Source organism: Dermacentor andersoni, chromosome 6 (assembly GCF_023375885.2).
Source record: "Dermacentor andersoni chromosome 6, qqDerAnde1_hic_scaffold, whole genome shotgun sequence".
NCBI classification, from domain to species: domain Eukaryota; kingdom Metazoa; phylum Arthropoda; class Arachnida; order Ixodida; family Ixodidae; genus Dermacentor; species Dermacentor andersoni.
Window position 1 is genome coordinate 18,050,001 of NC_092819.1, and position 13,844 is coordinate 18,063,844.

Genomic DNA, 13,844 nt, shown 5'->3' on the forward strand with positions numbered 1-13,844 from the left:
ACCCTCTGGTGCGCTCTTAACGTATGTAGTTGAGCTATAGCATAGCAATCCACGCGGCATGTTAAGGTGACGTACAGTTTTCATCCCTTCATACCCACCAACGACGTGCGACACGTTTTTTTTCTTCTCATGGCGATAGTCGTTATACAGAACACAAACAGGTCTTTGCGAAATGCCCTTGTCTGTCTGTTAGTCCAAAGGGCCGATGAGCTGGAAAACAACGAAACTGTTCGTTTTGAGCTACCTTTACACGAATCCCATAGATTCGGGCCAATTCGGCTTGGCGGGCTCAAATCGGGTCGCTGTGTTAGCGAGCTGTCGAGTGAGCATGGAGGTGAGTTCGGTCAACCTGCCTGCAAGGAGTGGGTTGACTCGCCCAACCCTCTTGCAAGATGCATGTAAACGCGGTGAAGTCGAGCTGAGTCAGCTCGACTTTCAACTCGCACCACTCGCCTCAAGTTGAAGTAAACTAATCGTTTCAGAGCAAGCGAGACGTAATGGTGAATTTTCAGTGGTTCCCACTGTCGAATGCTGGGTCTCGAACGTTAAGGCAGTATACCGACGCCGCGCATCGTGTGGCGGCAAGGTCACGCTCTGACCAACAGACACGCCCCCTGGCGTTGCCGTCGTAAGTGACGTTTATCCGTGTGCCGGAATGCATGAGGGACCGCACGCGGCGCCAGCATATATTTTGAGAAACATGCATGGCAAGCACTACACCTATACGTACGGAATAGTAAGAATCGTATACACATACACGACGCGTCTATGTCATATGCAAGGATGCTCCTTCACCGATATTCCCTCTGATGAGTGTTTCAGTTTTGCTGTCACAAGGATAGTCTGCAAGAACACGAAGAAGTCTGCCTTTTCACTTGGGCACATAACGTTTCAGTAGGCGCAGTGCCAATATGTAGGGCTCGTTCGCACCGGCGATCCAGAAAAGTCACACGGCATTTTCATCACATGTGGCGTGCTCGCTGTGATGGCTAAAAACAGAAAACGGTGTGATGTGAACGTCACTTGCAATGGTTCCGCGTGAATGTGTGTCTTCCTCTTATCCTTCGCTGTTCCCTTTCCTCCATTTCCTTTCTCTTACAGCATGATGTTCGAAACTTACCCATTGAAACATGCTTTGTCTTCAGCAGTGATTGTCATACATAGGATGTCCCAGCTAACGTTAACTAAGATATTAAAAAAAACACGGTATGAGATACCGTTAGAAGACCTGCAGTATTCGATCCTCAGAGGTCTGACGACCGAACGCCATATATCAAATCAAAATTGTGTCTTCCACTGTCTTTTCTAAACCGTGTTTTTTTTTTTTTTTCGTTGAGTGCCTTGGCTAACGTTAGCTCGGACACGCGGTATGGTGCAATGTTTGAGCACCCCAAAGTAACCTGAAGTGTTTCTACGCTGCTGCATCCATCACAGTCACATGGACACGCTTTTAACTGGACGTTGATCTTTCTGTGTGAAGCCAGCGCGCGTCCTCGCCGTCCTGCGCCTCCACTCTTCTCCGATGGTTGTAGGTTCGCTTCCCGTTGCTGCTGTTCAACCTCACGCTGTGCCTGGCCGGCATGGGGTTGACCGCCGTGTCTGCGCTGTTGCTGCTGCAGTCCCTGCAGTGGCGCGAGGACATCCAGGCCCTGCGACTCGGCGGTCTGGGCGGCCTGCTCATGTCGCATCTCGAGCTGGCACTGCTCGCTGCCGGACTCGTGCTGAGCGCCGTCTCGTGCTGCGGCTGCGTCGGGGCGCTGCGCGAGAACGCCTGCCTGCTGCGCGCCTACTCGCTCGCACTGCTGTGCCTCATCATGACGGCCACGGTGCTGGGCACGCTCGTGCTTGTCATGCCAGGTGCGGACACCCGCCGTAGCGTGCTGTTCGCCGACACGTTTTCTGTAGTGCATGGGTCGAACAAGAAAATCCTCGCCCCCATGTTGGGTTGCCGCTGGCATCCTTGAAACTTTGGACCCGCAGTAAACAACGCGCTGTGCCGTAAGCAGTGTACAAATGTCCCCCGAACCGCCCACAAACGTAGCAGTTCGTCCTGCGTGTGTTCATCAGTTATAACAGCTTGACTACACTAAGCATTTTTAGCTGCCCAGTGTCTTCAATACAGTGACGTCCACCTACGGCAGCTGAATTGTCCTGTGGTGCTTTTAAAAAAGACTTTCAGCGCGTACGCGTGACATCCGAAATAGAGTAGATCAAGTTCCCGTGTTCATGCAGCCGGTGCCAAGAGGGTCGTGCAGAGGACGCTGTCGGCTACACTGGTGGTGCACTACCGTGACTCCCCAGACGCCCAGCAGCTGGTGGACGCCGTGCAACGCCACCTTAGCTGCTGCGGCATGACAAGCAAGAGCTTCAGGGACTGGAACGACAATATGTACGTGCCGTCTTCCTCCCTATACAGCTTTGTATCGTGCGTCATCGTCATCGTGATGTGTCAAGGTGTGTCTGACCGTAAAGTTCCAGACGCACGTACGGTGTGCAGTTTGACCTCCGATATCGCGTGCGACCAGTCATACCAAAACCATGCACTCATACCGTATCTCTGTCACAACAACAACAGCTACAACAATAACGCATATCAGTCATACAAACAGCAACCAACAGTCATATACCGCACCCAACAAGTTTTCAACAAATTTCATCAGACCATCCCTCGGTCATCAGGTCAAAGCAGTCGGAAATCTAAACACACTAAATGGCGCTCTTCGCTCAGCAGTGATGATATTTCCTGTTGTTGAAGCGTACTGGACGTGTTGCTTCTAGTTGTTATTTATCTGAGCATTGTTATGCTTAGATAACGGTGTTGTTTTACTGAGCAGCGGCTTACAATGGTACACAACATGGAAAGAAAGCGTCGCTTTTTGGAGGAGGACACCAACGAGATTAGTATAAATCACCTCTCTACATTTAATATCAAGAAAACCGGTCTTTCCGTAAGAGTATATGCTTTGTAAGCCAGAAAAGTATAAAAACGAAAGGTGCCGTCACCCTCAAGTTTCCGGACATGGCGTAATGGGTACTGACGGTTACTGCTCGGGTTTATGCTTACCCTCGTATCCTCGAACGATCCTCGACTCGAAGCTCTTCTTGCACTGCACCGAGTTGAGCACAGCGCTGCTCCTAGACTGGACGCCACAATTATCAAGAACTAGAACTGCCGTGGTTTATCGTGAAGCCTAGCGCCAACTTCTATCGAGGGATGGCGCTGTATCTATGTATACTTCTGTTGGCGAGGTGGAGTTTTGAGTGGTGTAACGTTCTCCAATACGGGGGTCAGAATCTTTTATCGCTAAATACCAACTGTACTGTATTCCTTAAGAGGCCGAAGACGGAGTGTAGCAAGTTTCGAGAATATTTGCTGCTCCACAACGGTCGAAATACAAGAGAATTAAATGACCTCGAAAATACTTTGAGATCTATGACGTCACGCCGACGACTGGCGTTGAGGCTTCGACGCCAAGTTGAATGTGCGGAAGCTTGACCTTCGTTTTTGATAGTGGTAGTCAACCTTGTACCGCGAGAAGAAAGGCTATAAAGGTTCGAAATAATACTTTATCTGTGTAAACCGACTTAGTGTTTCTGCTAATGGCAAATTCGACTGGTTCTCACCGTGCTCTAACTCGGCTTGCAGCGGTGCGGAACCTTCTCGCGATTGGAGCCTCAGAAAGCCTGCCTCGGCCGAACGTGCTTGAGCTGCTCATATATAGAGCAGTCGTAGTAGCCACGTGATCGAGTTTCTGTCGGATTTCAGTAATGCTCCCAGGTGTCGGTGGGAGTGCCTCCGAGCACTCTGAGCTGGACCGAGGCGCTCCGAACGAACCAGTCGACCATGTTCCGAGCGCTCGGTTTCGGCCAGCCGAATGCACCGTGAGAGCGCTCTATAGAGCGCTAAAAATCGGTCTGTCGAATGCACTAACGGAGCAATTGTAGCGAACTTTACCGCCCTAGTGAACTCGCGCACCATTTGCCTGCACGCCAAGGTCTCGCCCGCCCCTCGCCCACTCGCAGCTACTTCAACTGCAGCGCGGAGAACCCGAGCCACGAGCGCTGCTCGGTGCCGCACTCGTGCTGCAAGAGCAACGCGAGCCTCCTGGCGAAGCCGTTGACGGCGGCCGGCTTCCACTGCGGCCGGGGCGTGCTCAACATGAGCGACTACGAGGCCTGGTTCCACATCAACTGGAACAACTGCGCCGACGCGGCGCTGCACGCGCTGCGCACGCACGCGCTCGCGGTGTGCGGCGGCTGCCTGGCGCTGTCCCTCGGGCTCGCCTTCCTCGACGCGCTCGCGCACACCACGCGCGCCGAGATCGCGCTCATACGCGACTACTACGCGCGCCGAGGACTGTGACCGCGTGTAGTCAGTCGCGGGTTGCTTTTGGCGGGGGGACGCTTTTCTCTGAAGGGGGAGCAAGCAATCAATACCCGAGAGAAAGGCGCCTCTTCCTTTGCCGGCCATTCTATTTGCCATTCTATTTCTTTATGTTCGGAACGCCTCATTAAATAGTACAATCTTCCGACGGTTGCTTAAAGGACTTATGAAATCACAACGCCGTACAAATACACAGGGGAAAATGTCATCGTGAACCTCTCGTGCCCTTTTTGGCTGCCAGGTGGCTATTTATTTATTTATTTATTTATTTATTTATCTATTTATTTATTTATTTATTTATTGGGCTCAGCTTGGTTGAATACGTCCTAAATTTATTTTTTCTTTCCTTCTTTTTTCCGAATGCAGTGCGTCGCGACAAGACTATTGTTATGCGACGGGAAACCCAGAAAACGGTGAGAAAGGGATGTTTACACGGATATAAAATATTTCTACGAAAAGTTATGCAGATCCCACGTACAGTGGGAATCGATTGTTATGCGAAGCACTTTGCAGGGTGTCGTGCATCGTTTATAGTTGTGCGAAGCGTTGCCAGACGGACCAACATGTTTGGTTACGTACGATTACCCTGCTCCCCTGCCTTCGCTAAGCTTGATACTTACGTTCGCGGCTTTATGGAATAGTTTCGAGAGCCCATTTTTGCCAGTGTAAATGATTAAGCAGTATGCTGAAGTCTCCCGCACCGACTTGTAACATATTACGGTGCCGGAATACAGACGGTCATAGACATATTAGAAAGGGAGATATGAACGTTACTTACGAACGACCCTTTGTCCGAGCCGTTGGTGCGTGCGTTATGTCACATGGGAGGAACGTGTCGAAGACACGAGGATTTATGTAAACGATACAGTAAATGTGAAATTATCCTTATCTTTCGGGAAAATAAGCTAGTCCGCATATATACGGGAGGTTCCTCGAATAAGTGATGAAAAAGAAAAGCAGATTTATAGATTTTTAGAATGGAATGGCTATAAAAAAAATTACGGCAGGGAAACTTTCGGCACACTGTAGACATTTACTACGATAAGCAGTTTATTCAAAGCTGTTTCTGAAGGGGCTTCTTCTTCGTTCTCGCGAAAAGAGCGTTTTGTTTAATTTCTTTATTGCCATTTGTTTTTCAGTAAAGTGTACATTGATCTCTAATATTTGTGCTAACTGATTCTCTACCAATTCCCCAGAGTCATTATGTATCATCACCACGGAGGCGACTAGACAACGCTAAACTATACAATTACACTATACGCACGCTTCAACACATTGGCCTAGGGTGCTGGACACTGTTTAATCCCGCCATGTTATAAAATTCCTCCATGTTGGTGTTTTGAGTCAATCGGAGATGATGTAGCAGCCCAGTGAGCTTATATTATTTACAGCACTGGACAGTGCCCCTGGACTCCCGTGTGTACTCTCTCAAATTGTTTGCTCTTGAAATTTTTGCGCTCGAGTGGCCTATTAGTTATTATAGTTCTCGTGGACGTTCCCAACCTCCTCTATTTTTTTTTGTCGTGCGTTTGCTTTTTCTCTCACTAATATTTCCGTCTTTCATTTTTCCCTCCCCTTCCCCCAGTGCCGGCTAGCAAACCAGAATCTTTTCGGGTTAATCTCCCTGCCTTTCCCACCCCGTCTCTCTCTCTCTCTCTCTCTCTCTCTGTACGGTTATCTGTACGGTTATTCATTTAAATGAGCCTGTAGGTGTAGTGTCATCTGCGAACCTTCCGTTTGCATATGACATTATCCTGTTCAGCAACACTGGGGACGAGTTACAACAAATGATTGAGGACCTTAACAGAGAGAGTGTTAGAGTGGGGTTTGATGGTTAATATGCACAAAACAAAGATAATGGCGAATAGCCTGGCAAGGGAACAAGTGTTCAAGATCGCCAGTCAGCCTCTAGAGTCTGTGAAGGAGTAAGTTTATGTAGGTCGATTATTCACAGTGGACTCTAATCGTGAGAAGGAAATTTGCAGAAGAATACAAATGGGTTGGAGTGCATACGGCAGGCATTGCGAGATCCTGACTGAAAACTTGCCACTATCATTGAAAAGAAAGGTGCACAATCAGTGCATTCTACCAATGCTAACATATAGAGCAGGAACTTGGAGGTTGACAAAGAGGCTCGAGAACAAGTTGAGGACCGCGCAAAGAGAGATGGAGCGAAAAACGTTAGGCGTATATAACGTTAAGAAACAGGAAGAGAGTGGTGTGGATCAAAAAGCAAACGGGAATAGTCAATATTCTAATTGACATTAAGAGAACAAAATGGAGCTGGGCAGCCGATGTAATGCGTAGGTTAGGTAACCGGTGGGCCACTAGATTTACAGAATGGGTGCCAAGGGAAGCGAAGCGCAGTTGACGACAGCGTAAGACTATGAAATTGGAAAAATCGCAGGCGCAAGTTGGAATCGGTTGGCGCAGAAGTGGGGTAATTGGAGATCGCAGGGAGAGGCCTTGGTCCTGCAGTGGACATAAAAGATGATGATGATGTAAGTGGAAGTCCCCCCTCCCTTTGTGTGTGCGTTTACATTATGATCATACAAATGCTGCCTTGCAGTTCTGCCGACAACTGTCATTATTTCATACCTCTCTGCGTGAAGCGGACGCCTTCAGCTGTCCGTCAAACCGACGTACTCCAGAAAATGCAGAAGTGACCACAACATCTGCCGGCTCGCTGCTTTGTACAGCGCTTCCGAGAATTTAGTCTCGAAGCATATCCTGCACTGAGCCACGGCCGCTATAGAAAGCACGCATCCGTGGTCTGACTCGCATGAGACGACTCCCACCCCGACTTGTTCGTAGCGTCGGACGCGCACTCTGGTTGCGAGCGTCGTCTTGCACAACCCCTGCGCGGCCGGAGCGGGAGCACCCACGCCGAGAGAAGCGTGAAAAAACCGAGAGCACGCGGCGCGGTAGTTTCAAGGCGAGGCCTTGTGCCGTACAGCGTGTCCGGCGGAGAACAATGCGACGACGCCGACCGCGCAGTCCGCGAGGGCAGCTGCGTGACGCCGCGTCGCGTCCGAGCAGTTGGCCAAGTTCCGCGCTCTTCTGCGGACATGCGCGCAGGCAGGGTGCATACACACACACAGCGTCGGTCCGTCTGCGGGAAGCAGTGGATGTTGCGTCACGTTAACCTTGAGACGAAACGACGCTGCGCGTCCCAAGGACCGCTTCCGTCCGCCCGTTGCACCCGGTGTTCTTTGGAGTGACGGAATAGAGCACTGGAGCCTGTCGTGCATGCGTCGCCTAATGAGCGCATGTGTGAGTGAATCAGACGCAGGGTCCCACGACTACTGTAACCATAAACGTAGAAATCTGATGCATTGATTTTGTTTTGCTTTGTTTGATGTTATGTAAGCCTTGAATTTTCCAGTGGGGCAGATGCATTTGACGTACAAACGCGATACTAGACGTTAGCGTTGCCTCGTTCCTTCTCGCAGCTCTTGAAAAACGTTCCCGTCCGCTGAAAGCAATCGCTGTAGAAACGGAAATTTGTCGCTCGATTAAATTGCAGACGTCATCGCGAATTCGTCTTTTATGCCAGACACTTAGCGTACATGTAAGGGGATTCTGTATGAAAAGGAAAGAGATAGAATTATGACCATTTTGGCGGAGATTACGCTAAACAGACGAATACTAAAACACCCCTTAGAAACATCGCGTTCGCTCTTTCGTGGAAAGTTCACCATGGCCTTCGCAGCCTAATGAGCACATCGTTTCGGCCACGGATTCGCAATAACTCTCTCTAAAGATGGCATGTTGCCGATGTGCTTCAAGGGCACTGTAGTGCGAGTTTGGAGGATACGCACACACTAACACTATGATCAGTCGATCGGTCGTCTCTGGCACGGTGCACTGAGCGTGGCCATTTCGCAGGAACACGCTTCGTATCGAGCTTGTGCTGGGCGTCTGTTCGCTTGCATCAATGGTGACCCCTAACCGACCCCTTGACTGATGGGAAGAGTGACCGACTCCTGCGTGTCGTCTTGACGTGAATGTGCGCCGTTGTTGGACGCGCACTGTGCGAATAAACGAAAAGCACCTTCACTTTAGTTTACTGTAACTTTTAGCGCTATACATGGGTAATTGAAGATCGCAGGGAGAAGGCTCCGTCCTTCAGTGGACATAAAAATAGGCTAATCATGATGATGATGATGATGACTATTGCATAATCTTATGTTAATCTTACTTATTTTAGCTTTACTTAATCTTTTCCTTTTCTCTTCTCCCAGTGCAGGGTACAGCCAGCCACACCCAGTCCTGGTTAACGTTCCTGCCTTCTATTTGTTCTCTCTCGCCAGAGCTTTAACATTAAGCGAAAATCAGTAGCGTTGGTAGAACTGTCACCCAGTAGAAATGAATGAATGACTGGATGAGTCAACGATTCAGTAATTCACTCGATAAATTAACCTCTTTCCATCACTGCCTACCTTAGTTCTTGGTCTGCGGCCACCTATATCGGAGTGAGCCACTCTTTCGTTCCCTCTTCCGTTAATACAGAGTATAGTAGGCTATGGGCTCGGGGCGATTGCTCTGCCGCGCTCAAGAAAAAAGACAAAAATATCTCTACGCGACAACTGAATATCGCGCTGCGTTTTCTCTACGCATCCGGCTAGATGCGCTCCTGTCCAAAGCAACAAGTGGATGCGACGCGCTCGAACCGACACCCGCTCCAGATGCACTCACCGCCTTGGTGAGCGGGAAATCTCATTCGATAAAACCACTTTCTTTAAAAGGAAGTTAGTGAGAACGGAAAGCTCTGCGCTCAGAGGCTACTCACTCCTGTGGACGATGATCACCGAGTTCGTCTACGACGGCCCGTGCTAATCCATGAAGCTGTACAGTAGTACACTTTCCCCAGAGCCATATCTCCACCCCCTAAAAATAAATTTAGAAAAAAATTGGTCCACATTAAAACAGAAAGGAAAAAAGGAATAAAACCTTTTTTTTTTCTCTACGCGTCCGTCACAACGCTGCTGTGCAATGCAGTAAAGCCCCCATTCAGGAGATGCACCGTGTTGTGAAGTGGCCGGCCTTAGCGCCGTCTGTCGTGACACAACAGAAACACTAGTCGCGCTCCGGCCGGCGCTACATTTGAATGTAATTTTGCAGCCTAATTGCTGCGTAAGAGCAGGTTGTGAAGCGAGTGCCTGCCCTTCGCAACGTCTCAATGAAGGTTCAGTAACGCTTTCTCTGTACGGCATCCGTGGATCCCTGCAGAATGGAAAATATGTATGGTGACGCAATTAATGCGGCGCTGCAGGGTTCTTTAACCGTCCTAGCCGCATTTCGCGATTTCGCGACACATCAAATGAGAGTCAAAATTCAACTCTTAGACGAAAGCAAACTGGTCTGCGATAGTGCGTGGACTTGTCTGGCGACGACAAAACAGCACGTCACGATTTCTCATTTGGAAAACCCAAGCTTTAGTTTTAAACATTACCTTTCCTGTGAGCCCGCGTGCGCTGTTAGGAATGGCCTGCCAAGATGGCAACATGCAAGTTTTCTCAGCCAGCTGCAGCTGCGAGCGTTGCGAGCTTCCCCGAAGAGAACCATGGAAGCCTACCACAATTGCTGCGATGACTCATTTCGTAGGGACCTCGAGGTGCCGCTTCAACACCCCCCTTGGCGCCGTTGTGACTAAACGCGATCGGCGGACCAACTATTGTTACTGAACCCACCACCGCCGACATGGTCTCTCTGCAGCAAGAAGAGCTTCCCTAACAAAAGGGTGCTTTGTGGTACGTGGGCCCCAGGATTCGTCACAGTCTGCTGACACTCGCGGCGACTACAGCACGCAAGACTATGGACAACCGGCGGCCACGATGCGGGGGTCAGCTCGGGGAACCAACGCGCTTTTCAAGACGTAAGCCCCGAGTTCTGCGAAGCCCGTCTCACCTCGGAGGGGGCAGTGAAACCTGTGCGGAATGTGTGTGTGTAAACCCCCTACCCTCTTCCCCCAAAGGCGGGCCGGCTTCGAGGACTTTCTACGCTGACTGGTCGAACGTTTCCCTCACCTAGGGATCTAGGGAACACGGAGTGTTTATAAGCAGCTGTTTGTCGGCTGCTAGAGGGTGCTCGTGATCGTGCTCGTGTGTGTGCTCGTCATTGTGCTCGACCAGCAGTGTGCTGGGTGTGTTTGGAGCAGTGTGCTCATATGCTGTATGCTTCGTCTTGCGTGCTCCATTTGGGAACCACGCTAGACTGTCGAATGTATCTCTTGTTTAAAATGTAGATACTGTAAATAAACCCCGTACGCCTAGTCCCTCCCAAGTTCCTCTCTACGACCTTCAACACTAACAAATGGTGGCAGCGGCGAGATCGTCCGACAACTCTGACAGCGCCAGGAAAATCATGCTGCTACACTTATCAGATGAAAAAAACTGCAACCTTTAAACTTGCAATCGAAACTGTTTCATGAGACTCCCCGGAAGTCAAAGCGGGACTGGGACGGGAGGTTGGGGTCGAAGAAGGCAGATACGACGTTCAGCATTTATTCCGATATTTCATTAAGTCTATATAGGGAAACTCTTTTCCAAGTTGTTCAGTAAATGTGCGCTTGCGTTTCGGCATTATTCCGCCTGCTTCCAACACGACATTCGTGAAAAGCAAGACGACATGAAGACAGTACGGTTTGTGCTCTTCGGCTTGGTTACGGCTCGTTAGCCAATGCATTGAGAAGCCCACTCTAGCTGGATAAAGAAAACGTACGAGCAGTAAGTGGTTCATCATTCCGGTCATCTTTACTTCTGCTGCAACAATCTGCCTGATCACTCTCTTTCATTAATATGTCCTTTTATCTCCTGTCCTCTTCCTAACTTCTAACTTTGTTGGCTTCTAACGGGTGCATTCAAGCTATCTTGATTGCCTGCCAGAACGACGCCTATAGGCGTCAATCTCCAACGTAGTCAGCACTCGTGCCTCCCTATCGTCGGGCTTCACACCTTCGGCACGTTCATCCTCAGCTTTGTAGTGTTTACAACAACCTGTCCGTTCCAGGAATTAGAAAGAGGGACACAGAAAAAGCGAGGACGAGCGCTTTGGCTCTCTGTCCTGCTTCGCTCTGCACCACTTAACATTATAGGCAGACAAACTAGCCTAAACCACCACCCTCCTATAGAGCAGAAAACTGATGATGATGATGATGATGATGGTGATGATGATGATGATGCCCTTGATGAGTTTGGAGCATACCCACTCACGTGGATTGGCCAAGAGTCGGGCAGACTTTGCTTATGTGTTCAGGTAATGAATTTAAAGAGCTATAATTTTGTTGCATAAATTGAAGCGAGGAAAGTTCAAAACGGTTCAGTAGACTGTCACTCAATCAAGACAAAAAAGGTTATATATAATATAAATGAGCCAATAACGGAGGAATGAAAAGAATAATACGGTCAACAATGAAATCGGTTTGATTCAATAATGAATTTTTCTAAGGCGATGCACACATTCCTGTGTGAGTGCCCAAGCACAGATACAGACGCTCCGAAAGACAGTAGTACCGAAATGTTCAATGGCAGGCCGAGCTGTCGCACTTTAATTTCTAATGTCATTTTTCTCTGGGAGGAGAAACGCCGGCATTCCAGTAAGTAGGGTTCGATCGTCTCTAATTAGTTGCAAAAATGGGACAAAGGGGATATTGCCAGACCTTTTAACTAAACTGTTACTATGTCGGTGATATCCACAGCGGACTTTCTCTTCGTCTCTTAATCTTTCCCTCCCATTTTCCCTTCCCCTGTGCTAGGTAGCCAACCGGGCTTAGTCCGGGTTAACCTCCCTGCATTTCATTTATGCTCTTCTCTCTCTCTCTCTCTCTCTCTCTCTCTCGCAAACGTTGCTCGGCTCCAAAGGGGTTCGCTCGCGCTTTGGAATGAAAAGCCTGTCCGACACCACCTCCTGCGTACCTGCTATTCTTTTCAAGCGAGTGACTGGCCGTGGATGAGCATCATTATTATCACCACCATCATCATCGTCATCACCATTCATCATCATCGTCAACTGGCTGCTGCCGGCAGAAGAAGAAAAGGAAGGGACGACATGGAAGGTCGCGCTGCAGTATGGGAACAAGAGGTTGACCTCGACGTCGACCCCATGGTACACTTGTCGAGTGTGCAACTTCCGTGCAAGCCTCTAAGTATGCCTTGTAGCGTAGGGCTTAAGCAAATGGTAAAGCTTTGTGTTTGAGCTTCGAGCTTACCCGGCCGCACTAGGCAGGCGCAAAATCCGGACCCAAAGGGCCCCCGTGCGGAAAGCGCGTTGTTATACGCCTACTGCGGATGCTTATTTGGCCGGGAACCGTGCGTTTGAACTTCTTTTCGGTTGAACTGGGAAATGAGCGTCACTGCCATTAATGGAATTGAGTTACGCTTGTATCACTGTATTTATTTCGAAGCGTTTATTTGTTGCATAATACGTCACCTTGTATTGGATCATGAGCAGCGTCTCATGCTGTTGACCTTCGGCGCGTATCTTGAGGATTCGGTCGAGTTAGCGAATTGACATCGCTTCTCTACTTTCTACCTTTCTTCAGTCAGTCCATCTGTAAAGAAGAATACGAGCTGATTTTCGTTATTCACTTAGAATATAAGTCACTTTCTGGCATTCTTTTGGTATCAGTTACCAGCACCACTGCTTCTTATGCGTTAGTAATGAATTTTTTAGCACTTGGGCGCACTTGAATATTCGAGTTGCGCGAGAAAGCTTACGTTAATAAAGCGCTCCCCAAATTATATAACATTCGTTATAACGAAATCATCGGGACACGAACTGATCATTGCTTTAAACGGTACTTTGTTAAATGTTGAGAAGCTTTAAAAGAGCCATATCCGCTTTCGGATACATGACGGGGGGAAATTCTGCTAACGTCCTCGAACAGCCGCATTGTCGGTCGTTAATTTATCATCAGAGGATAGAGTCAGGCCGAGGGAACTGCCGCCTTGTTTCCTCGAGTAACCTTCACAGCGCTGTGTGCCTTTCCAGGTCGATACAAAGGAACGTAAAGGGTCGCCGCATATACTGCACCATGTGGTCCCATGCGGATTTAGCGCTTCGCACTTCGTACTATCCAAAGTCCAACGCAACAGCACTTTGAATAATCCGGTCTGAAATACATGCATTGCGATTAAGACCCCGCCAAACTTAAATAACGCCGTATTTATGATAAAACAATTTCATTATAAGAAGGTTTTACCATGTGCTACTGAAATCGACACCTCTCCTTCACCCACTGTCTTGTTGGACGTCAATCAATCAATCAATCAATCAATCAATCAATCAATCAATCAATCAATCAATCAATCAATCAATCAATCAATCAGGTGCGCTACCCCCTGCTGCTGTTCAACCTGGCGCTGTGGTTGGTCGGCGTGCTGCTCATGTCGGTGGCCACCGTGCTGCTGGTCAACTCGGAGATGAACGCCGCCGACGCGGCCGCGCTCGCAAAGCTCGA

At 49.0% G+C, this 13,844-nt stretch overlaps 1 protein-coding gene across 1 annotated transcript in view; it reads left to right on the forward strand.

Annotated features, from left to right (window-relative positions):
* The first annotated feature begins 873 nt into the window (after window positions 1-873).
* LOC126521288 (tetraspanin-5-like) overlaps window positions 874-13,844 on the forward strand; it is a 32,141-nt gene continuing 19,170 nt past the window's right edge. Inside the window, exons 1-2 of the mRNA XM_055065894.1 lie at window positions 874-1,857; window positions 2,233-2,389. Coding sequence (XP_054921869.1) covers window positions 1,581-1,857; window positions 2,233-2,389 — 434 coding nt within the window. The 5' untranslated portion in view covers window positions 874-1,580. The remainder of the gene's footprint in view (window positions 1,858-2,232; window positions 2,390-13,844) is intronic.